At 45.2% G+C, this 27,039-nt stretch overlaps 1 protein-coding gene across 6 annotated transcripts in view; it reads right to left on the minus strand.

Annotated features, from left to right (window-relative positions):
• The window catches only part of TENM2 (teneurin transmembrane protein 2), a 4,210,084-nt gene that overhangs the window by 3,527,723 nt on the left and 655,322 nt on the right, over positions 1-27,039 (minus strand). For all 6 annotated transcript variants that reach the window (XM_068277420.1, XM_068277423.1, XM_068277418.1 and 3 more), the window contains one exon: positions 20,550-20,758. In XM_068277420.1, the coding sequence (XP_068133521.1) occupies positions 20,550-20,758 (209 nt within the window). The remainder of the gene's footprint in view (positions 1-20,549; positions 20,759-27,039) is intronic.

The following is a 27,039-nucleotide window of genomic DNA, read 5'->3' on the forward strand; positions in this document are numbered from 1 at the left end:
TGTAACGATGTTCACAGACAGGAAATGGCTGTTTAAAGCTGTATGTAACAGCCAGAGCAGCTAGAAACAGCTACATAACTTGCCCACAGTAACAATGTCACCATGTAATACATGTCCGAATGTGAATCTGGGAGAGGAAAGATTTTACAATTAGCAAACACTGACTAAATCATTTATACATAATTATTGTAAAAATGAAGCACTTTTTTTATTAAATTATTTTCACTGGAGTTCCTCTTTAAAGGCTCAGATGCAAAGTACAGTAACCTGTACAAACTTAATTTGGGCAGATCTTATCAGACCTCCAAGGCTCCAACTATACCTGTATGCCATTAAAGAGACAGCCGTTGCATTAGAAAAACTGCATTCATTTATTTATAACCACTTCACAAATATGCCTTGAATCAAAAATTGTTTGAGTAAAGAAGTATGTTTTTTTATCTTATCAATGCATCTGTAATTAAAACACATTTTTAAACTTAACCTACAATCATACATGCAAATCCTAAAAACCCATGCCCCTGTACCATGGACACACCAGGTTCAGTTTTTTTTCCTGTTTTTTCTCCTCTAATTCCAGGTGTGTCTTATGGTCCGGAGCGTCCTATAGTCTGAAAAATACGGTAATACTATAAAAGAAAAGATACCCCTATAAACAGCACCACTGCTACCAGAGGTGTCAATCAAAAAAAATATTTATTACTATCTTTGCAAACACATATCAATATATGATACACAAAACATTTTACAGGTTGTACATCCACTGAGGTTGAACATAATAGATTATTATATCTAGCAGGCCAATTATGTTGAATATGGCTGGAAATACAATATTATGCGGTTTTTAGATGTTTTTTTTTTTAAATTGTGTATCATTGATATGTGTTTGCAAAGATTGTAATAAAGATTTTTTTTGATTGACACATATGGTCTGCAGTGGTGCCGTTTATAGGGTTATCTTTTTTTATATAATATTATGTATATATGTTCTACTCCAGCACACGCAGTGAATATTACTTGGGGTGCTGACAAACTCTTTTGTGAACACTAAAGGTAGTTAGATGCAGTGAGGTGGGTTCACTCAACACAACAGCTAGGTATATGCAGTGAGGTGGGTTCACTGACCACTAAAGGTAGTTAGATGCAGTGAGGTGGGTTCACTCAACACAACAGCTAGGTATATGCAGTGAGGTGGGTTCACTGAACACTAAAGGTAGTTAGATGCAGTGAGGTGGGTTCACTGAACACTAAAGGTAGTTAGATGCAGTGAGGTGGGTTCACTCAACACAACAGTTAGGTATATGCAGTGAGGTGGGTTCACTGAACACTAAAGGTAGTCAGATGCAGTAAGGTGAGTTCACTGAACACAACAGTTAGGTATATGCAGTGAGGTGGGTTCACTGAACACTAAAGGTAGTTAGATGCAGTGAGGTGGGTTCACTCAACACAAAGGTAGATATTTGCAGTGATGAGGTGGGTTAACTAAACACAACAGGTACTAGTAAGTATATGCAGTACTGGGTAGTACAATGTGCAGCTCCCTGTCACACACACAGGTAGTCACTGAATGTGCTGGGCTGCTGGCAGTGGCACACACACAGTATGAATTAGTAAGGCTGTGTATGCAACACAAGTGTCAGTTTGACACACAGAAAAAAGAATGATCACAAGAACAGGATTAGCTCTGAAAAGAGCTGTTGAGGGGTGCTATTAAAGCGATAAGATTCAGCCAGGAGCAAGCTAACAAGCCAAGAGCCTAACTAATCTTTCCCTAGGAGAAAAAATCTGCAGCAGCTCGCACTAGTCTGTCTACTAGCAGGCACACGAGTGAGTGTAATGGCCGGCAAGCCTGCCTTATATAAGGGGGGGCTCCAGAGCTGAGGGTAGCCGGATTGGCTACAATGTGCCTGCTGACTGTGATGTAGAGGGTCAAAGTTGACCCTCATAGTGCATTATGGGGCAAATCGAACTTCCGAGAAAGTTCCATCTGAAGTTCGCCTGGAACCGTTCGCCTGCGAACCGTTCGGGACATCTCTACCTAGGCCTAATGTTAATTGACAGCCATATTTTTTTTTTGGGGGGGGGGGGAATTTGAAGATTTGTTCCCCTTTACCAAATGATGATGGTACATGCCTCATTTACCCTAAAAACCTTTTTAAAGCAATTTAAAGGGCACTTAAGTTTTTTCTATTCAGATATCCGAATCCGACCGGATACCCCAGATACTGAGCTCGGATATCCGATTAGGATTGGACATTTTTGAACTCGGATATCCGACCGGGATCGGATATCTGGGTATCTGGATCCAATCCGGATTTTGAAAAGGGGTATCCGAGCAGCACTGAGACCCCTTGAAACATATTTTCCATCACTTTTGTGGCCAGAATTAGAGATGGTCCGAACGGTTCGCCGGCACCAGGTGCCAGCCTAGGTGAGGGTGACAGGTGAAGGCAGGTGGGGATAGACAGCGGGAGCCGGCAGCTAGGCATCCCAAAGGACGCATTCTCTGCTATGTGGGGAGCATTGGAGATCTTCAATCAACTTAATTCAAGATCGCAAGATAAGAGGATACTGTATTCGTTGGATCGTTTACCGAGGATATTGGCGTGGGAATTTTTTTTTAAAGGTACAGCCAGGTAAGTATTTATGGTTAATTTAGAATAATAAAATACTTTTCTCGTGGTTGTGTTTTTATTTCATTTAACCCTTTGTGGAAATGGGTAAGGGGTATTTTGTACCCCTATACTCATTTCTCCTGGGAGGGGGGTGGGCATCTGGGGTCCCCTTCTTAAAGGGACTCCCAGATGCCACCATGACCCCCCCCCCAGGGAGTCTTCACCCCCACCTCCTCCTGGGGCACCGGTGGTGGAGAAGAGACCCTTGTCCATGGAGCGGAAGGCTTGGCCGCCCCTCACTCCCCCATACCGTGGAGCATGCGGGCTGGTATAGCTCAGGGTGCGAAGCCCCAGTCAGCCGGGGCTCCGCATTCTGGCTATCCCAGCCTGTATGGGGGACAAGGGGTTACAGAGGCTCGGAAGGGGTGACACCACGTCATTTTTTAGAAAATTCACCACACTCAGCACATAAAAAAAATATAATTTTTTTAAAGGACTTTCATGGCTACAAATGTGTAAAAAAGTGAAATACCATTTCATAATCCAGATCCATGGAGGACGTCATCCACGCCCTCCCATTCACTCCGCCATGGCTCCCACAGTAATACCGATCCCGGTCGGGTTGAACTTTGGACACAATTTGGGCTGCACGACCGCTGTCTGGAACCTAGGCCTAATGTTAATTAGCCATACTTTTTTTTTTTGGGGGGGGGGGGGGGGGGGATTTGAAGTTTTGTTCCCCTTTACAAAATAATGATGGTACATGCCTCATTTACCCTAAAAAAAACCTTTTTAAAGCAATTTAAAGGGCACTTCCATTTTTTCTATCCAGATATCCGAATCCGTCCGAATACCCCGGAAACTGAGGTTGGATATCCGATTCGGATCCAGATTAGACATTTTTGAACTCGGATATCTGACCCGGATCGGATATCTGGGTATCCGGATCTGGATCCAATCCAGATTTTGAAAAGGGGAATCCGAGCAGCACTGAGACCCCTTGAAAAATCTTTTCCATCACTTTTGTGGCCAGAATTAGAGATCGCCCGAACGGTTCGCCGGCGAACAGTTCCCGGTGAGCTTCGGTGGTTCGCGTTAGCAGTGAACCAGGAACTTTTTTCAAAAAAAGTTTGATTCGCCCATAGATTTTAATGCCCGCTGACTTTAGCGGTTAATAGCAAAGTCCCCTTACATAGTAAAAACACCAAATTTGCAGGGTATGTAGAGGAGGACAGTGACTACAAGAGGAATTTTTTTTTAAAAAAGACATAGTTTTTGAGAAAATCGATTTTAAAGTTTCAAAGTAAAAAGAGTCGATTCATTAAAAAAAATAACTGATTCATTAAAAAGAACCGGATGATTCATGAACCGCTAGTATAGCAGAGAATGCATCCTGTGCAGGACGTATAGCTGCCGGCTCCTGCTCTCTCTCCCCACCTGCCTTCACCTGTCACCCTTACTTAGGCTGGCACCCGGTGCACCAGGTACCAGCCTAGGTGTGGGTGACAGGTGAAGGCAGGTGGTGAGAGACAGCGGGAGCCGGCAGCTATACGTCCAGCCCAGGACACATTCTCTGCTATACTAACGGTTCATAAATGATCCCAAAGGACGCATTCTCTGCTATGTAGGGAGCGTTGGAGATCTTCAATCAACTTAATTGAAGATCGCAAGATAAGAGGATACTGTATTCGTTGAATCGTTTACCGAGGATATTGGGTAAAACAGCTAGGTACAGCCAGGGAAGTATTTATGGTTAATTGAGTATAATAAAATACTTTACTCGTGGTTGTGTTTTTATTTCATTTAACCCATTTAACCCTTTGTGGAAATGGGTAAGGGGTACTTTGTACCCCTATACTCATTTCTCCTGGGAGGGGGGTGAGCATCTGGGGTTCCCTTCTTAAAAGGGACTCCCAGATGCCACCATGACCCCCCCCCCGGGAGTCTTCGCCCCCACCTCCCACTGGGGCACCGGAGGTGGAGAAGAGCCCCTTGTCCATGGATTAGACAAGGGCTCCCCCCCCCCCCGGAGCCCCCCCATACCATGGACCATGCGGGCTGATAAAGCTCAGGGTGCGAAGCCCCAGTCGGCAGGGGCTCCACATTCTGGCTATCCCAGCCTGCTTGGGGGACAAGGGGTTACAGAGGCTCAGGAGGGGGGACCCCACACCATTTTTTTTAGATTTCCCACACTCAGCACATAAAAATAATATATTTTTTTTTTTAAAGGACTTTTTTTTAAAGGACTTCTGTGGCGGCCATATTGAGGGGTGAATGAGAACCCAACCCGTTCGGAGGGGTCGGGACCTGACCGAGGCCAGTATTACTGTGGGACCCATGGCGGAATGAACGGGAGGGCGCGGATGGCGTCCCCCATGGATCTGGATTATGAAAAGGTATTTAACTTTTTCCCATTTGTTGTCCCAGAAGTCCTTTATATATTGTTTCCTGTTATCATTTTAACATATCCTGCAAATTTGGGGTTGCTAGGATGTAAGGGGCCTTTGCTATTAACTGCTAAAGTCGGCGGGTGATAACCAACCAGAGTTATAGGGGTGCAAAAGTGCTGAATTCTGCCATTGGCATTTATTGGGCTCCCTATCAGAGGCGTATCTAGGGAAAATAGCGCCTATGGCAAGCACTGAAATTGCGCCCCTCCATAACACCAGATAAAACACTCTTTCACTTACCTGGGGCCTCCGCAATCTCGTAGTTTCCTCGCTGACCTACTGGTCCTCATCCTTGGTCCGCTCTGGCCCGGTAAGGTGTGTGACGTAGCTAGGTCATGCAATACTAACCCATGCACTAGCCTGGCGGCATGCCTACTTGATTGCACTCCTGTGGCTGGGAGCATTCTGCACCTGTACATAGCACTTTACAGGAGTGCAATCAAAGTGCCTCGCCACCAAGCCAACACATGCACAGTAGTCTATACAGTTTACAGGGAGAGCGAGAGAACTACAAGACTTCAGGGCGTGGATTCTGGCGGAAGCCCCAGGTAAGTAAAAGACCTCACATGAACAATTATTTTCAACTGCAAGGAACCTTAGGACACACATTTAGTTTCCATACTACAGCAGGCTCCTGCTTACCCACATTTCAGTAGTTCTTACAAACTTCCATCCATTCTACAGCAGGCCACTGCAGTGCTTACCCACAGAATTTCATTTCTGGGAAAATCCCAGAACTTATAGGAAAGCAGTGGCCTGCTGTAGAATGGATGGAAATTGTAAGAATTAAAATGTGGGAAAGCCTGGGCCTGCTATAGCATGGAAATTGTAACTGAAATAAAATGTGGGACAGTGTGAAAGTAGTGGCCAGTAGGGATGTAGGCCAACCGTTCGCTGGCGAACCCCTATGGGCCGCTACTACTTCCGGGTCGCTATGACCTGGAGTAGTACGGCTGCTCTGGGCCGGCGGTGCGTGTCTTTGATCGTGCGCCTGTTGCCGGGCACTCTCTGCGCATGAGCGGGACGTCACGCACATGCGCAGAAAGTGCCCGGCAACAGGCGCGGGATCTAGGATGCGCACCGCCGGCCCAGCGCAGCCGTACTACTTCGGGTCATAACATCCCGGAAGTAGTACAGGGTGAGGTGTTCGCCAGCGAACGGTTCCCGAACCATTCGCCGACATCTCTAGTGGCCAGCAGATGCTGTTGCCCTGCAGAACAGATTTTATAATAATGGGTTTTTACAGTTCATCTCTAACTTATAGTTTGATTTCTAACTTAGCTTCAGCTCTGAGATGAAATAGTAAGCTGTCCTGGATTTATAAGGGCCAGTCCAGTAGCCCCAGTGGAAAAGAAATAAGACAATAAAGAGTTAAACGTACTGCTGTGGATGCAAACAGTCTTAGCACACAGTGTGATGAAACAAATTAACACTGTGTGCAATAAAAGTTTTGAATGACTGTGTGGGTGTGAGTGTGCGGGCCCCTCCGAGGGACAGTGATGAGAGGGGGATATCAGCCTAATCACTAGTGAAGCCTCACAGACAGCCTTCTGTGCAGTCTTGCAGATAATTACAGGCTACACGCTGTGCTGGCACATCAATCTTTGTCCCCTTACCCTGATTCCTGCAGCAGCTTACAAACTTGACTTCAGCAAGTCACTGGCACTGCACACAGTCCAGCGGGGGAAGGAGGTGACGTCACATGCTCTGCTCTGTCCTTCCCTGCGTTCCACTGCTTGTCTGCTGAGCTTCCTGGATAGAGGAGAGATGAAGGGAAGCCACTTCTGCATTCTGTACTGGAAGTTGCCGATGTTGCCAGGACAACGAGAGAAGCTTACAGGATGCTGTGCGACACTGTAAGTGTGTCAGACCTCTCCTCCAGGCAGGGTGTACAGCGCTGGCGGCTGCGGATTGTGGGAAGGAGCATGAGGAGGTGCTCGGACTTGATGGAGAGGGGTGATTTATTTGTTCAGAGATGCGCCCCCCCAGGTGAGCGGCAAGGGGCGCCTATAGCAGCTGCCCCATGTGCACTCCTGTAGATACGCGTCTGCTTCACTTTCAAAAATCCCAAATCTTTTCAAAGGGCAATGGCTCAGCAGTGGCACATTTTCTAGCATTGTAGGGACTCTTAGGGGATCATGACTGGTAAGTTTCAGGCCCCTAGACTAAGGAGGTCATAGCCTAGGGTCACAAAAACCTGTTTATTTTGGCAATGTTAATGGTGGCGATTCTGACGAACATAAATCGCAGCCATGGCCGTTAGCAAAGTCTGAATCTCACGACATGTCTCATGCAGGTAGAAGGCATATTGTTGTACTTGCACTTTAATGTTGGGTTCCCTACATCTCTGCAAACCAGAGTTATGGGGTGCAAAACTGCTAAAATCCCCCATAGGCTTTCAATGGGCCTCCTATTTCACTTTCCAAAATCTCACATTTTTTCAAAGGGCGATGGCTCAGCAGCAACACATTTTCTAGCATTGTAGGGACTCTTAGGGGGATCATGACTGGTGAGTTTCGGGCCCCTAGGCCAAAGAGGTCATAGCCTAGGGTCACAAAAACCTGTTCATTTTGGCAATGTTAATGATGGCAATTCTGACGAACATAAATCGCAGCCATTATTATTATTATTATTATTATTATTTAGTATTTATATAGCGCCGACGTATTACGCAGCGCTGTACAAGGTATATATATATCTTGTCACTAACTGTCCCTCAAAGGAGCTCACAATCTAATCCCTACCATTGCCATATGTCTATATTATGTAGTGTAAGTACTGTAGTCTAGGGCCAATTTTTAGGGGGAGCCAATTAACTTATCTGTATGTTTTTGGAATTTGAGAGGAAACCGGAGTGCCTGGAGGAAACCCACGCAGACACGGAGAGAACATACAAACTCTTTGCAGATAGTGCCCTGTCTGGGATTCGAACCAGGGACCCAGCGCTGCAAGGCAAGAGAGCTAACCACTACACCACGGTGCTGCCCATGGCCGTTAGAGTCTGAATCTCACAACATGTCTCATGCAGGTAGAAGGCATATTGTTGTACTTGCACTCCAATGTTGGGATCCCTACATCTCTGCAAACTAGAGTTACGGGGGTGCAAAAGTACTAAAATCCCTTATAGGCTCTCATTGGGCCTCCTATTTCACTTTCCAAAATCTCACATTTTTTCAAAGGGCAATGGCTCAGCAGTGGCACATTTTCTAGCATTGTAGGGACTCTTGGGGGATCATGACTGGTGAGTTTCAGGCCCCTAGGCTAAGGAGGTCATAGCCTAGGGTCACAAAAACCTGTTCATTTTGGCAAGGTTAATGGTGGTGATTCTGACGAACATAAATCGCAGCCATGGCTGTTAGCAAAGTCTGAATCTCACGACATGTCTCACGCAGGTAGAAGGCATATTGTTGTACTTGCACTCCAATGTTGGGTTCCCTACATCTCTGCAAACCAGAGTTATGGGGGTCCAAAGTGCTAAAATTCCCCATGGGCTTTCATTGGGGCCTAGGTTTTGAGGGTACAAAAGAGCAGGTTTCTGCCTAACGGTAAGGTAAGGGCCCGAAACTCAACAACCCTGAGCCCCCTTAAACTCCCTACAAAGCCTGAAAATTTGGGGCTGCTCAGTCGGCTGCTCAGTCGGCGGCCAAGCCTCCCCCCCCCCCCCCGGAGCCCTTGTCCAATCCATGGACAAGGGGCTCTTTCCCACCTCCGGTGCCCCAGGAGGAGGTGGATTTGACGACTCCCTGGGGGGGTTCATGGTGGCATCTGGGAGTCCCCTTTAAGAAGGGGACCCCAGATGCCCACCCCCTCCCAGGAGAAATGAGTATAGGGGTACAAAGTACCCCTTACCCATTTCACATTTCCACAAAAGGTTAAATGAAATAAAAACACAACCACGAGAAAAGTATTTTATTATTCTAATACAACCATAAATACTTACCTGCACCTCTAAAAAAAAATCCCACGACAATATCCTCGGTAAACGATCCAACGAATACAGTATCCTCTTACCTTGCGATCTTCAATTAAGTTGATTGAAGATCTCTGACGCCCCCCACATAGCAGAGAATGCTTCCTTTGGGATGCATAGCTGCTGGCTCCTGCTGTCTCTCCCCACCTGCCTTCACCTGTCACCCTCACCTAGGCTGGAACCTGTTGCACCCATGGGTGCACCGGGTGCCAGCCTAGGTGAGGGTGACAGGTGAAGGCAGGTGGGGAGAGACAGCGGGAGCCGACAGCTATACATCCTGCACAGGACACATTTTAAGCTATACGAACGGTTCATGAATCATCCGTTTCTTTTTAATGAATCAGTTCTTTTTTTTAATGAACTGACTCTTTTTACTTTAAAATAGATTTTCTCAAAGAGTATAAGGTCTTTTTGAAAAAAAAAATCCTCTTGTTCCCACTATTCTACTTAACATTCTCAGCAATTTTGGTGTTTCTAGCTTTTAAAGGGGCTTTGCTATTAACCGCTAAAGTCGGCGGGGGTTTATTTACCCACGGCCAGAAGGAGAATTTACATTGAAACTTTAAAATCGATTTTCGCAATAACTGTAAGGTCTTTTTGAATTTTTTTTCCTCTTGTTTCCACTGTTCTACTTAACATTCCCAGCAATTTTGCTGTTTCTAGCTTTTAAAGGGGCGTTTAATTTTCCCACAGTCAGAAGGAGATATTTAAAATCAATTTTCTCAAAAACTATAAGGTCTTTTTGAAAAGAAAAATTTCCCTCTTGTAGTCACTGAAAAAAACTCAGGAGTTAGACAACTTGAAACATCGTTTCCATCACTTTTGTGGCCAGCATAAATGTTTCTAGTTTTCAAAGTTCGCCTCCCCATTGAAGTCTATTGCAGTTCGCAAAAGTTCCTGCGAACCAAACTTTTTGCAGAAGTTCGCAAACCGGTTCACGAACCGAAAATCGGAGGTTTGGGCCATCTCTACTAAGTACACAGTAATCCATTTCCCTAATCCCTAACCTAACCTATATGGTAGCTAACTAAGGCTCATAGCAGGCCAGCAGGCAGCAGCTGACCTGGTGGTCTGTGCACAGGCTCAGCACACACACAGACACATAGTAGCTGCTTGCAGCAGCCCTGCAGCACACACTCTGACTGTCACACAATGAAATCAAGCTAATTAACAATACAACAATAGAGTAGTGATAGTGAAGGGGTTAATCACTGAACAGCTTTAGGTTTATCACTGTATACAGCACTTGCTAGGCCAGCAACACTGGAGTATGTCTTTCAGTGAGCATTCACAAGCAAGGATGATATTTCTCATCATGGCAGCCCTCCTTATTATACAGGGGGGCTGGCCAGGGTTCCTTTCTGTGATTGGGTGCTAGAGCTTAGGCTGGAAGCCCTCTGATTAGCTCAATGAGGTCAGGAGGGGCTGGTCAGGGTTCCCCTCTGTGATTGGTTGCTAGGGCTTTTGCTGGGAGCCCTCTGATTGGCTCAATGACGTCCTGGACGTAATTTACTTAGTTACAGTCTCTCAAGATTCGGATATCCACGGATATCCGGATTGCCAGCCAACTATCCGCAGATAGCTATCCGGATTTGGGCCCAGGTATCTGGAATCCGAATCCGGTTGTATAGCTGAAAAAAGGTCGGATATCCGGGTTACCCGGATATCCGGAATCTGGATGAGCAGCACTGATTGTTTCCCAGTATCTTTTTAACATATCCTGCAAATTAGATGTTGCTAGGATTTAAGGGGCCTTTGCTATTAACTGCTAAAGTCAGCGGGAATTGTTTCCCTAAGAACTGTCATTACAGCATTTAAATGTATACTTTCTTTCTTTGAAATTTTAAAATCGATTTAAAATCGATTTTCTCAAAAAGTCTTTTTGAAAAAAAAAATGTTTTTCTTGTTCCCACTGTTCTTCTCAACATTCCCTACACATTGTTGTTTCTGGCATTTAAAGGGGCTTTGATATTAACCGCTAAAGTTGGCAGGCGTTTAATTTTCCCACGGTCAGAAGGAGAACTTTAATATCGATTTTCTCCAAAACTATAAGGTCTTTTTGAATTTTTTTTCCTCTTGCTCCCAATTTTCTTCTTAACATAACCTGCAAATTTGGTGTTTCTATCTTTTAAACGTTAAAGTCGGCGGGCAGACATTTTCCAAACGGCAGCCGAGTAAAGCTTAAAACGATAAATATTCAGGCAGGACAAAAAAAACAACAGGTTTTAAAACGATAAATTACGTTCACAAGGTCTGCACTATTTTAACCTTTAAAACGATAAATATCGTTTTAAACAAATATCGGGCAGAAGGGGGCGCCATTATTTAACCAGTGCCATTTTTCACTGGACGCCCCGTGTGTGTGCAGCAGATGGCTAAACAGAACAGAAGATAGGAACTCAAGAGAGAGTTGAATCAACTGAGAAACAGTGGCTGCATGGAGACATCTCCGTGCACAATTTAGGATGGCTTCTGCAGCAATTTTCACCCTCTCTTTTGATAGGACAGCCAAGTAAGGGAAGAAAAGAGTGCTCAACGCCTTCAGGAGTTGAGGTCACATGGGACATGGGGCAGAGGCAGGCCACACCACAGGGGTTGTGCTGCTGTGATTTCCTGTGATGTTAGAATAAGTGTTAAGTGTTAAGGTGGCACATACCCTGAACTCACAAAATGCTGATTACCTACTTGAATGGCTTACACAGCACACCCCATCTTCTACCACTTCCGCTTAGAATCTTGCCACACCATTCTCCTCCTGCTTTGATTTGGTAATTTCACTACATACTTATCCACCCACCCACCACCACCACCACCACCACTAGCACAACAGCTACTTCACTTGATGTGTCAGAGGAGTTATTTACACCTCAGTTGTGGAAATTAGTGATGCACAAACATTATTGCCATAGGATAGAGATAAGGATGTTACACCTGATATGTCTCAGTCCGGTGACATTACACAAAGTGACATAAGGTGTGATGATGATGTCCTTGCTGCTGCTGCTTTTTGTGAGTTGTCAGATACAAGTGAAGCAGCTGATGCTGACAATGTGTTGAAGGATGTGATGTGGTTGCCCTCAAGAAGAGATGAAAAAGAGGATTTTTTTGTGTGTGTGCCTCTTACAACAGCAATGTCATTTGCAACCTGTGCCATAAGATTCTGAGTCGTGGGGAGGTCAAATTTCACCTTGGTACAATTGTTTTGCAAAGGCACCTGATCTCCCATCACAAACGACAATGAGTACAACACATGAAGATAAGCAGCACACAAAGTCAAAGCCACCCTGCTCTCCTTGTCTCTTTTCACCCACCCTCCACTCTGCCTCTCATCTTGACCAGTTCCTGTTCATCAGACCACAGCCAAGTTTCTGTGAGGCACATGTTTGAGCGTAAGAAACCAATGTCTCTGAGTCACCCCCTTGCCCGATGTCTGACAGCTGGCTTGATGGAACAAAAAATTGTTCCAGTTGGGACACTGCAGTTGAAGTTTTTCTCCAAAAGGCAATAGCAAGTGGTGAAACAATATGCCAGTGAGGTGCTTGATTTGCGACAGCCAGACTCGCTGGAATTCCACGCTCATGATGTTTGAACACCTGCCCCCATAAGAATGAAGCATTAATGAGTATTGTTATGACCTAGGCACTAGGACAAGCTCTGAAGAGCTGGGGATCTTTTTGCTATGTTAGTGGGCGGTCAGGCGCGATGCCTTCAGGTTTATGTGTCCTTTTGAGGAGGTAACAAAGCTGGTCAGTTGCACCGAAGGCCCCATCAGCGACCTCATACCATATGCTTTCTTCCTGGAGCGTGCCCTGTGAAGAGTGCTTGATCAGGCCGTAGATTAGTGTGACCAGGAAGAGGAAGAGTTGTGGTCACCATCACCACCAGAAAGAGCCTTGTCGTCACCTGCTGTACTTGCGGCAATGCAGTGAGAGGAGTCTGAAGAAAAGGAGTCAGAGGAGGAAGGTGGTTTTGTGGAGGTGGAAGACCAACCGAAGCAGGCGTCCTAGGGGGCTTGTTGTAACCTTTCGGGAACCCTTGGTATTGTACAGGGCTGGGGGGAGGAGGAGAAGGATGAGACCTTGGATGACATCAGTGAGGACGAGGAACTACCTCTTCATCCAACCTTGTGCAAATGGGGTCTTTCCTGCTGTCCTGCCTGCTGAAGGACCCCAGAATAAAAATGCTAAAGGAGAAGAACCTGTACTGAGTGGCAATGCTACTAGACCCTTGGTATAAGCACAAAGTGGCGGAAATGTTACCAGCTTACCAGAAGTCAGAAAGGATGCAGCATTTGCAAAACAGCCTGCAAACTATGCTGTACAATGCGTTTAAGGGTGATGTCACAGTAGGACAGGAATATAACGGGAAGAAATGCCAGTAATCCTCCTCCCACGGCCACGCCGGTAAGGACAAAATGCTTAATTGATTACGTTGGACATGCAGAGTTGTTTGAGTCCAACGCATTGCCACAACACTTTGGGCTCCACCCTTAGAGAACGCCTCGACAGACAGGTACCGGACTACCTGGTGGTAACGGCTGATAACGACACTCTGAGGAGCGATGAACCCTTGGACTACTGAGTGTGCAGGCTTGACCTGTGGTCAGAGCTGTCACAATTTGTCATTGACCTTTTGGTTTACCCCACTTCAAGCGTATTTTCAGAAAGGACCTTTAGCACAGCAGGAGGGATTGTCACTTACAGGAGAAGTCATCTAGGTCACGAAAGTGTTGATTACCTGACCTTTATTAAAGAGAACCTGTATAAAAAAAACTCACCTGAGGGGTACTTACCTCGGCAGGGAAAAGCCTCAGAGTCCCAATGAGGCTTCCCCCATCCCTGTAGCTGCAGGCAATCCAGCGCTGTCTCCCCCGAAGTCTCCCGCAATTCTACCCTGACAAAGCTTGATATATTTACCTCGCCGGGATCCAGCAGTAGTGGCTCTTCCTTCGGGCTAGGCGGAAATAGCCGAGCTCGATCTAACCGCTCTACTGTGCAGGTGCAAAAAGAATTGGGGTTGCGCAGTAGAGCGGGTCGATTAGGTTCAGCTTTTTGCACTTTACCCTAACGAAAAGCCGCTAGTAGCCTGCGCTGGATCGCGGAGAGTTAAATATTTACATCTCCGCACTTTGGGGGACCGGGCACTTAACGGAGGGACACCAGAGGATGGGGGGAGCCTTGATAGGAACCAGAGGCTACCCCCTCACGAGATAGCCCAGAGGGGGTATTTTTTTATCACAGGATTTGTTCAAGATGAATGAGGCATGTATCTCGGAGGGTTACTGCACGTCGGAAAACTTGTGACTCAGTCCCACCACAGCCACCACCAACTAGGGTCCAAAACTTTTTTTTTTTTGTGTCAACATTTTATACAGGTAAAACCTGATTATTTTTCAAGCTGCTGCTACAGCATCGACTGCAACAAAAAATTAATTTTTCAAGCATGTGTACATGCCAGATTTTTCTGGCCTCTGGTGCTACACAGTGGCTGCAAAAAAAAAAAAAAAAAAAAGGCATGTACACGTCAATTCTCCTTCGTGGAAGTGTCCAGCGATTTTTACCGCACTGATCGCTGTAAAATCACTCCAGCAAAATGCTAAGCGCTAGTGTTTTGCTCTTTTAGATGTGAACGGGGCCTAAAAATGGTGTTGACAAAACGTATCCAGCAGATCGCATTTAGTTTGTCCACAATGAAGCAACCAGCACACTAATATAGGACATTGCTTCATTGATATTTTATTTATTTATTTGTTAAAGGTCATAAGGTTTGAGACAGCACCCATGTATAGAAGATGGTGTGCCCAAGCAGTCGGCCCTCCACACCACCAGAGCCGTCAAATGCCAAGAATGGATCTTGCAGGCACCACCACTGTATTCACAGCTTCTTTTATTGATCACATCAGACTTGTGCAGAGGGTACAACTGCAGTTTTGACAACTTGATAAAGAGCTATACTGCTCGAAACAGCGGTCTGTCGTTGTACCCTCTGCACAAGTCTGATGTGATCAATAAAAGAAGCTTTATTTATTTGTTGTATTTATAAAGCGCCAACATATTACGCAGCGCTGGACATTAATTTAGGTTACAGACAATATTTAGGGGTGACAAACAGCAATATGACAATACAGGAATACAAGAAAACCAGATCACACAGCACAGTATACCAGTAACGACCACCGTTACCTTGTCATGGTGAAGGAGCTTGCGTATATCAATGAAGCAATGTCCTATATTAGTGTGCTGGTTGCTTCATTGTGGACAAACTAAATGCGATCTGCTGGATACGTTTTGTCAAAACTATTTTTAGGCCCCGTTCACATCTAAAAGAGCAAAACACTAGCGCTTAGCATTTTGCTGGAGTGATTTTACAGTGATCCGTGCGGTAAAAATCACTGGACACTTCCACGATTTCAGAACGATCACGGTCAGCGCTTTATAGGCATTGTACCGCGATCGCTCCAGAATCGCTCCAAAATTTCTTCAGGTTGGCGCTAATCGCAAAACGCCAGAAATTGCAGCCAATCACGGCAGTAAGAACACTGCGATAGGGTAGAATAGCACTAGCGCTTTAGCAATTAGCAGGAATTGCCCGTTAATCGCCCCAGTGTAAATGGGCCCTTATGGTCACCTCAGGTGATCAATAAAGCCTACTAGGTCAACACTGGCCCACACTGCAGAATCAGTGTTTTTTGGTCACTTTACTATCATTGAGCTACCTTAGCTACCTCAGCCCAACCATAGGGACTGGAAAACCGCCATCGCCTGCGCTCCCACAAACGTGCGCATGAGCACGGTGACCACTACACACCACTACACAAAGATTGCAGCAGACTGGACTAACATTTATGTCCAGAGGGAGTCAACTATTAAAAACAATGCTCTTTGTTATTGTTTGCGGTGCGTTAAACGCAGAGTTTGGCCTGTAATGTGAAGCAGGCCTAACCCTTACACTACCTGATTGACACCTATATACACACACCACACGATTTAAATGTTTGTATGGAAACCTGTACCATTCATCACGTGCAGAGCCAAGTCACCGCATCAGTTTTCAGTGTCACCGTGGCTGAAACAAACATTTTTCCCCCCCAAAAATAACATTTTGTATGTAAAATGTATATGTCATGATAACATTGTTCTGGCCTCTGCTATAGTGGCTGCAACAAACAATTTTTTGTTAAATAAAATACATTTTTGTATGTACAGTAAACCTGTGCCATCATAGGAGCAGAGCCAAGTCACTGCATCTGCAGGTTTGAGAGGCTGGAAGAACCAAGGGTACATTTGGAACTGTCCAATCCCCCCCCCCCCCCCCTCGCCTCGAGGTGAACATCATGAGTCAAGCTCCTTCTCTAGAGGCGAGCGAAGCTGATGTCCTGCTACTCCTGTCAAGGTTAAACACCAGGAAAGCCCCTGGACCGGATGGCGTCTCCAGCCTGCCTGAAAACCTGCTCTAGGCAACTCGCTTCCATCCTCTCCGCCATCTTCACCAAATCACTAAGTGAAGGAATAGTCCCCAGATGCTTCAAGAGGTTGACCATCATACCCGTCCCTAAGAAACAGGGAGTCTCTGACTTGAACAACTACAGGCCAGTAGCCCTTACGTCCATCATAATGAAAACTCTAGAGCGAGTGGTCTTATCCAAACTCAAGATCTCCACCTTGCCCCTTCTAGACCCCCATCAGTTCACGTATAGGGCAAACAGGTCCACTGGTGACGCTATAAACATCTGCCTGGAGTCCATTTATGACCACCTTGACAGACCAGACAAGTATGCCAGAATACTACTCCTGGACTTTAGCTCAGCATTTAACACTATTTGTCCACGCATCCTACAAGAAGAACTAGCCACACTTGGTGTTCACCCAAGCCTATGTCTCTGAATCACAGACCTTCTCACCAACAGGACTCAAACTGTTAGGCTGGGTGACATCCACTCACAAACCATGACCACCAACACAGGTGCCCCTCAAGGCTGCGTCTTGTCTCCACTGCTGATCTCCCTCTACACAAAATTGCAGATCCAAGGCAGACTCAGTTAAGGTCTTCAAGGACAACATCCAGGAGTACTGTCAGCAGGTGGAAAGAATCTCCCAATGGTGCAAGGAGAACAAGCTAGTGCTCAACACCACAAAAACTGTGTAACGATTATGGAACTTTCTCCGTGATCAGCGCACAACGCGTGCGCTGATACGGCGGAAATCCTCCACAAGCGTATATTTGCAGGAACCCAGCAAAAGGTGCTACGCACCCGTAGAGGGAAATTCCTGTCGGCAGATGGCGCTGGGGAGTGCAGAGGAACCTATCCTCTGTACCTCCACAAATGCCAGACAGGAATTGTACGAAGCGTAGAACGCAATCGCAAGAGAAGCGATTGCGAATGAGAACGAGCAAAGGGACAGGTTTGTATGTGTGTGCGCCAACCTAGTCGCCACCCCGCGACAGTGCACACACAACAGCAGATATGAAATAGGAACGCGATCGCGAGAGGTGCGATCGCCAGACGTGACAAGGCAGATCAGAACAGAATACGAGGTTAAAAAAAGGCACAGCAAATAATACAATGAGGAGATGCTGAAAATAAACGCTAGCTAACCGCGAACACCGCACTCATTCGCAACAGTGCACGCGGTTATGTGCGGTCTCCACGTGATAAGCACAATAGAGACAAGCACGCCTAACTAACCATCGACAGACAAACATGAAACAGAGGACGCGAACGCTTGCTTAACGGTTACCTCACCGAGCCTCCAGCAAGCGTCCGTAGCAGACAAGACAGACACACGAAAACAGGGACAAGCGAGAGATAGGATCCACAGCACTAGCGAAAGTGGCTAGCGCGCTCCAGGTAGACAGAACAGAAGGATCCACAGCACTAGCGCGAAGCGAGTGCGATCCAGGCAGACAGAACAGAGAAGCAGATCAGAAGGATCCACAGCACTAGCGCAAGGCGAGTGCGATCCAGGAAGGCAGAACAGAAGGATCCACAGCACTAGTGGAAAGTGGCTAGCGCGATCCAAGGAGACAGAACAGAAGGATCCACAGCGCTAGCGCAAGATGCTAGTGCGATCCAAGTGAGACAGATCACAAGAGATAGCTGGTAGCAACCGCTGCACCAGCTATACTCCAAGAACAGAGGTCAGAACGATTTCCTGTCGACCACCGTAGGGACAGGACAATCGCAACAGACAAACAAAACAGATAAACAATCCTAACTGCACTAGGGAACCTGCCTAGCACAGTTTCCAGGAATTACTCTAAGCTGATCTTCAAACAAAGAGCATGGCTGACACTCTCCAGAGTGTTTCACAGGAAGACTCCTTATGACCAGCCAAGCATTGTGGGAAAGACATAGTACTTATAGTACACGCCTCCAATGAATGTGGCCAGGCAATTTGCATGACAACGTATGCAAATTCCTCTGCAAGCACAAGCTGCAAAACTGACAGAAGCTCTTCTTTCCAGAGTCCTGCAGCATGCAAACCTAAACAATGGTCAAAAAACTGCCTGCCTGCACAGATCATCACAAACTGTAGAGCTAATCATTGACTTCAGGAAATCCACTCCCACCCCACCACCAATTCACATTGAGGGTACGGAAGTGGCTAGAGTGCCTTGTGCCCGTCTCCTGGGCACTACCATCTCCAGTGACCTTAGCTGGAGACCTAACATCACTGCCATCCAAAGGAAAGTCCAGCAGAGAATTCCTGATTCCTGATTGCTCTGGTCTTGTCTCACTTCAGCTGCAACAACATTTTTTTTCAAAACAAAAGTTAAATTTTGTATGTAAAATGTATATGTCATGACAACATCGTTCTGGCCTCTGCTGCAGACGTTCATACACGGCCACGGCATGCCTTTTTGAGATTCAGCAGTGAAGCAACTTGCCAGTGAGGCACGTAATTCGCGTCGGCCAGACTCACTGCAATTCCTCACTCATGATGTTTGAACGCCTGCTCCGACAAGAATGAGTCATCAATGAGTATCTGTATGACCTGGGTGCTAGAACAGGCTCTTTGGGGTGGGGATTTTTTTGCCACGTTGCTGAGGGCACTTCATAAACTAAAGCTCTTTGTGGCTGTTTGCCGTTGGTAAACGCAGCATTTGGTCTGTCAGTGTGAGCCTAAGGCCCCTTTTACACTTAATCAGTTGCTCTCAGTTATAACTGAAAGAAAATGGATTTTCACAGTAATGCCCATGTTTTCCTATGGCACCTTTCACACTTAACGCGTTTTAACTGAAATCTATTTCACATTTCACTGCTATGGAAAAAAACGTGTACTAACGTGTATGTGGGGGAGTGGGGGTAGAATGTCTAGGCTTTAAGCCTAGAAACTGCCCTGGCCTGAGAATTCAAGTCTTGATCCCTCCCAGCCACAGTTCTCATATATGTGCAAAGCAAAAAATGGGCGTATCCATGACCACAGTGAAAAAATGGGTGTGCCCATGACATGGTGTGAGCGGGGCAAACTGTAATGTAATTCTGAGACAGTGGGCCAGAGTTTCCTCCCAAAACACAGATAAGGCAGTTACCCTAAAAGTAATTAGACAATGTTCCCCAAACACATAAAAAAGCAGTGTTACCACAATGATGTGGTGAAATGGGAGGTTTGCATCATGGATGTCAGTCCATGACATGACTATGTACTCTGTGAAGTGCTACAGAAGATGCAAATGCCACATAAATACATAATAATAATAATAATAATAATAAGGCGGGACATTAGACTATGGCCGGCCCAGTATTAGATTGAGAGCTCTGCCAAGGACATGACTATATTTTCTGTAAAGTGCTGCCTTACATGCCAGTGCTATATAAATACATAATAATATCGTAGGACATTAGACTATGACTATGGTGGGATTAGATTGTGCATGAAATCTTAAGAAGCTGCTGATGCTACATTTAGCATGCCATTTAATAATCACGAGCCGCCAAATTCTGCAACAATAACCCCAAAGTACCAAATGCAGTCTCTAAAACCATCAAACAACAACCGCAGCAGCCGTTACTTCTGACACATGAATTGCAATAATTGTTACCGACAAATTAAATGCAACTATTGTTACCTCTGACACACGAAATGCAGCAGAAAACAATTACTCTGACTCCCCAAATGGTAAATGAGACATACATTACATCATGAGGCCACAGAGTTCCACGGCTGGGACACCCGGTGGCCCAAAAGTGGGACATAACCTGGGACACCTTGCAGCCTGGGACAGGGAACGTCTGTTTAGGGTACTTAAACCAAATACTAAAACTTTATAAACATTCCATGCTTAGTTTTCACAATTATAGGCAATGTCTATACATTTTTTTTTGCTTGAAAAAGGCAAGTATGATATTTGAACATGTGACTAGAATTTCAACCAAAAAATAAAATAAATTGTATGAAGCAGTAAAGGATCCAATTGTTACTAAACACTAGCTGATCATTGTATATAATCTTTTATTTTCTAACATGTTTTGCATGTAAAATATAACAGTTTTCTCTATGTCATCTTACTTACCTGAGCGTGTGATGGTGGGAGGCCTTTACGTATGTAAACACCAAATAAGGCATCCTTCCCTAATGAGATGTTAAATTTTAGAAATTGTGGGTGGGCAAGATGAATGTGTGATCTCCAGAACACCCCTGCTGGTATTTCCTGGTTAATTCGACGACCAATTTCTACCTCACCATTGTCTATGCTGCTGTTTCTTGTGGTAATCCAAGGCCCTGAAAGAATAATGAATATGGATTAATCTTTTAGTTGTGTTGTACAACAAAAGGGACAAAGCAATATTCTTCCCAGAAATCTTCATGCACGCACTAAAGAAATGACAGCATTTACTATGCATACATTTAGTATGCTTGTATACTAATGAAACTATAGTTTAACTACTTATATACTCTGTACAATGCTGTGAAAGATGTAAGCGCTAAGCACTAAATAATAATGATAATAATAGTAATTATAAAATGTACAATAACACACTGCGTGCTGGTATTCGGAAAGCCAAATCAACTGCACTGGTTTGCCCCCTCTGCTTAAAATTTAGATGTACAACATCAAAAGCTGGCACTCACAGTACTATCCACTGCCACCAGATGGTACTCAAGTGCTGAATGTTCATAAACACCTTATACACCTTGTTCAAACTATATATAGCTTTGTTCACACTACACAATGTTATGACACTTGGTTCACACACAGCTTGGTTCACACTGCACACGTTTTTAACACAATTCTATGCACAATCATGACATGTGTCTTCATATGCCTATGCAATAAAATCAAATTCATAGATTTAAATCTGCCATATATATTGTTCACATATATTCCTCCACAGATTCAGCATATGTCACACTCTCAGCCCCCAGAATGGGCTCTACAAAAAGGACAGCCTCCACCACACCCTAGTGAGAGACACTCACTGTGTGGGATGACTTACTGGAAGGTCAGATGAAGCCTTGGGACCGTTACCCTGGTTGTCCCTCACCACTGTGGCATTAAATGGAACCTTCCCTGAGATTCAACCTCTTCCTAAGCAGCATCACCTCAATAAAAAGGCCTCAACATAGTGTGATACTGTTACTTTAATTTAAAGTTTTTAAATTCCATTGCACATACAATATACAGATTAAATCCATAGGCATATAGTTTTATCATCGGGCTCTCCCCCGTTATCTTGGCCGACTGGCATAAGCGTCTCCTTTAAGTGGATGGAGTCCCCTGACCGCTGCGTGCTCGGTCATCCACGTCCTCCTTCGTTCAGGGCTACACCGCCTTCCATGTGCGATCTGCTAGTCTCTTCCGCATCTAAGCTCCACCTTACATGTTTCGTCATAAGTGACTCATCAGAGGTTCTCTGACGCTCAGAGCAGAGGCCTCTGATGAGTCACGAATGACACACAGTGTGAACCAAGTGTCATAACATTGTGTAGTGTGAACCAAGCTGTATATAGTTTGAACAAGGTGTATAAGGTATTTATGAACATTCAGCACTTGACTACCATTTGGTGGCAGTGGAGATTACTGTGAGCGCCAACCTCTGATAAATGTTGTATAGACAAGACAAGACAAATAACATTTATATCGCATTTGTCTCCTGGCAGACTCAAAGCGCCAGAGCTGCAGCCACTAGGATGCACTCTATAGGCAGTAGCAGAGTTAGGGAGACTTGCCTAAGGTCTCCTACTGAATAGGTGCTGGCTTACTGGACAGGAAGAGCTGAGATTCGAACCCTGGTCCCCTGTGTCGGAGGCAGACCCCTTAACCATTACACTATCCAACTGTGAGGAAACGCGGAAAAGCCGCCACTAGTACTCAAAGTAAGGCGGCTGATTCCGCGTTCAACATGGAAGCTAGTGCGCAGTCGAAGCGCGGAGAAACCGCCACATCCCCAGACAACAGGGCAGCGGATTCCGCGTCCGACGCGGCAGGTAGCACGCATAGGCCTACTCTTCTCAGTAATGCGGAATGCGGAGAAAACACCGCACCCACTGACAGCGGTGTGGCGGATTCCGCATTCAACACAGCAGGAACATTACAACACATGTCTGGTGTGGCTGGGACTGATAGTCCACACTGGCTCAGGAGGACGCGTGCGCAGAGAGGCAGGGCCTTTATGACAGTCAGAAGGGAGTCAACTGACCAAGCCGGTCAGCTGACAATTTCAGCAACTTCCATTGGTCCAGCACTTAGGGGAGGCGCTAGAGAGCGCTGATGTATATATACTGGGTGCTGGTCATTTCTCTGGTGTCTGGCGTTGTGATCACTACGTGGTAGCACTCAGACCTTGTCAGTATCTGTGTTTATTAGACAGTTTCGTACATGCTGATGATCACGGAGCTCACACCTTAGCCTAGGAATTGTATTATTATCTGTGGTGTTATCTAGACCAGTTTCCAAGGTGTTGATGGCCAAGGAACTCACACCTTAGTCTAGGAATTCTGTCCATCTGAATCACTATTATTATCTAGTCTAGTTCCAGGAGTGTTGAGAATCTAGGAGCTCACACTCAAGCCTAGGCATTGTTGATTATCTGTTATGACCTTCTGCTTTCCTGACCATTCTTCTGATCTCTGATTCTGTACCTTTGTCATTCTGATACTCTGTTGCCAAACTCTGCTGATCTTAGGATTCTGCCCCTGTATACTGTCTCTGTACTTTATCTGTCCGTGTGTTAAAGAGTAACTGTTAGCCCCCAAATTGAAATTTAAATCTGTATTGCAATGTTTTATTTAGTATTTCTGTGAACCAAAAAGCCAATGCAGAACTTTAAAATCAATCTAATTTTTTTACAATGTAACCTTTTTCCCCGCTCCGGACGCAAAGCCGCATATCTGATACTGCTTAGCATGCAGAGCATGCCTATGTCTGCCCGACCCCCCTCTCCCCACCAGGACCAGGTGCCAATATATTCTCCCCAACAAACAGCTGACCGCTCTGACACGGAGACAGAGCGGCAGCACTTCCAGCACCGTCACCGCAGAGCAGCCGCCGCCGAGTCACATGTGAGAGAATCACATGTGAGAGATGCACGGCGGCGGCTGCTCTGCGGTGACGGCGCTGGAAGTGCTGCCGCTCTGTCTCCGTGTCAGAACGGTCAGCTGTTTGTTGGGGAGAATATATTGGCACCTGGTCCTGGTGGGGAGAGGGGGGTCGGGCAGACATAGGCATGCTCTGCATGCTAAGCAGTATCAGATATGCGGCTTTGCGTCCGGAGCGGGGAAAAAGGTTACATTGTAAAAAAATTAGATTGATTTTAAAGTTCTGCATTGGCTTTTTGGTTCACAGAAATACTAAATAAAACATTGCAATACAGATTTAAATTTCAATTTGGGGGCTAACAGTTACTCTTTAACGACCTGGCCTGTCCGACTTCGAGAACTCTCTCTCCTGTTAAGAGATAGTTCGCAGATCTGTCGGTGACACTTCCTCATTGGTGTCACTCACGTTCTGTCCTTCCCACTCTCAGCCTAGCTCCGCCCCTTGGGGAGTTTCAGACCTGTGGAAGGAACCTGATCTCAAGCAGTATCCCCCACTGTTTAGCACCCTTCTCCCTGGTGCTCTCCTCAAAGTATTACTGTTGCACCAAACACTCTTATCACTCAGGTGTCCAGAGGTTAGATATATATCTGTATTCTCGGTGATACTGCAGATCACCGGTAATCAGACCCTCTCTGTGTTACACCGATCGTTACACCAGCTAATAATAATAATAATAATAATAATAATAAAGGTCATAGTTCTATAGCTATTTGGGTTGAAAAAAGACATACGTCCATCGAGTTCAACCAGAAAACAAAGTACAACAGCCTGCTCCCTCACATAAACCTGTTGATCCAGAGTCATCAAAACGATGTTCCTCTAAAAAAAAAACACAGAAACTTGGCTGAAGTAAATAAATAGGGCATCATGTTACAATATAAAGTGCATCCAGAAAGTATTCATAATGCATCACTATTTTCCACATTTTTCTATGTTACAGCCTTATTCCAAATTTGATTACTGGTAAATACATTTTTACCTCAGAATTCTACCCACAAGACACAACACCCCATAAAGACAATGCGGAAAAAGTTTACTTGAGGTTTTGGCATATATATGTGTATATATATATATATATATATATATATACATACAGTGGGTTGCAAAAGTATTCGGCCCCTTTGAAGTTTTCCACATTTTGTCACATTACTGCCACAAACATGCATCAATTTTATTGGAACTCCACGTGAAAGACCAATACAAAGTGGTGTACATGTGAGAAGTGGATCGAAAATCATACATCATTCCAAACATTTTTTACAAATAAATAACTGCAAAGTGGGGTGTGTGTAATTATTCGCCCCCCTGAGTCAGTACTTTGTAGAACCACCTTTTGCTGCAATTACAGCTGCCAGTCTTTTAGGGTATGTCTCTACCAGCTTTGCACATCTAGAGACTGAAATCCTTGCCCATTCTTCTTTGCAAAACAGCTCCAGCTCAGTCAGATTAGATGGACAGCGTTTGTGAACAGCAGTTTTCAGATCTTGCCACAAATTCTCGATTGGATTTAGATCTGGACTTTGACTGGGCCATTCTAACACATAGATATGTTTTGTTTTAAACCATTCCATTGTTGCCCTGGCTTTATGTTTAGGGTCATTGTCCTGCTGGAAGGTGAACCTCCGCCCCAGTCTCAAGTCTTTTGCAGTCTCCAAGAGGTTTTCTTCCAAGTTTACCCTGTATTTGGCTCCATCCATCTTCCCATCAACTCTGACCAGCTTCCCTGTCCCTGCTGAAGAGATGCACTCCCCGAGCATGATGCTGCCACCACCATATTTGACAGTGGAGATGGTGTGTTCAGAGTTATGTGCAGTGTTAGTTTTCTGCCACACATAGTGTTTTGCATTTTGGCCAAAAAGTTCCATTTTGGTCTCATCTGACCAGAGCACCTTCTTACACATGGTTGCTGTGTCCCCCACATGGCTTGTGGCAGACTGCAAACGGGACTTCTTATGCTTTCTGTTAAAAATGCCTTTCTTCTTGCCACTCTTCCATAAAGGCCAACTTTGTACAGTGCATGACTAATAGTTGTCCTATGGACAGAGTCTCCCACCTGAGCTGTAGATCTCTGCAGCTCGTCCAGAGTCACCATGCGCCTCCTGATTGCATTTCTGATCAGCGCTCTCCTTGTTTGGCCTGTGAGTTTAGGTGGATAGCCTTGTCTTGGTAGGTTTACAGTTGTGCCATACTCCTTCCATTTCTGAATGATCGCTTGAACAGTGCTCCGTGGGATGTTCAAGGCTTTGGAAATCTTTTTGTAGCCTAAGCCTGCTTTAAATTTCTCAATAACTTGAACCCTGACCTGTCTGGTGTGTTCTTTGGACTTCATGGTGTTGTTGCTACCAATATTCTCTTAGACAACCTTTGAGGCCCTCACAGAGCAGCTGTATTTGTACTGACATTAGATTACACACAGGTGCACTCTATTTAGTCATTAGCACTCATCAGGCAATGTCTATAGGCAACTGACTGCACTCAGATCAAAGGGGGCCGAATAATTATGCAAACATCACTTTGCAGTTATTTAATTTGTAAAAAATGTTTGGAATCATGTTCCACTTCTCATGTGTACACCACTATGTATTGGTCATTCATGTGGAATTCCAATAAAATTGATTCATGTTTGTGGCAGTAATATGACAAAATCTGGAAAACTTCAAGGGGGCAGAATACTTTTGCAACCCACTATATATATATATATAAATATATATATATATATATTTTCCAAAGCCTTGAACATCCCACGGAGCACTGTTCAAGCGATCATTCAGAAATAGAAAGAGTATGGCACAACTGTAAACCTACCAAGACAAGGCTGTCCACCTAAACTCACAGGCCGAACAAGGAGAGCGCTGATCAGAAATGCAGTCAAGAGGCCCATGGTGACTCTGGACGAGGTGCAGAGATCTACAGCTCAGGTGGGAGACTCTGTCCATAGGACAACTATTAGTCGTGCACTGCACAAAGTTGGCCTTTATGGAAGAGTGGCAAGAAGAAAGCCATTGGTAACAGAAAAGCATAAGAAGTCCTGTTTGCAGTTTGCCACAAGACATGTGGGGGATACAGCAAACATGTGGAAGAAGGTGCTCCGGTCAGATGAGACCAAAATGGAACTTTTTGGTCAAAGTGCAAAACACTATGTGTGGCGAAAAACTAACACTGCACATCACTCTGAACACACCATCCCCACTGTCAAATATGGTGGTGGCAGCATCATGCTCTGGGGGTGATTCCCTTCAGCAGGGACAGGGAAGCTGGTCAGAGTTGATGGGAAGATGAATGGAGCCAAATACAGGGCAATCTTGGGAGAAAACCTCTTGGAGTCTGCAAAAGACTTGAGACTGGGGCGGAGGTTCACCTTCCAGCAGGACAACGACCCTAAACATAAAGCTAGGGCAACAATGGAATGGTTTAAAACAAAACATATTCATGTGTTAGAATGGCCCAGTCAAAGTCCAGATCT

The sequence above is a fragment of the Hyperolius riggenbachi genome, chromosome 3 (assembly GCF_040937935.1).
Source record: "Hyperolius riggenbachi isolate aHypRig1 chromosome 3, aHypRig1.pri, whole genome shotgun sequence".
In the NCBI taxonomy this organism is placed as follows: domain Eukaryota; kingdom Metazoa; phylum Chordata; class Amphibia; order Anura; family Hyperoliidae; genus Hyperolius; species Hyperolius riggenbachi.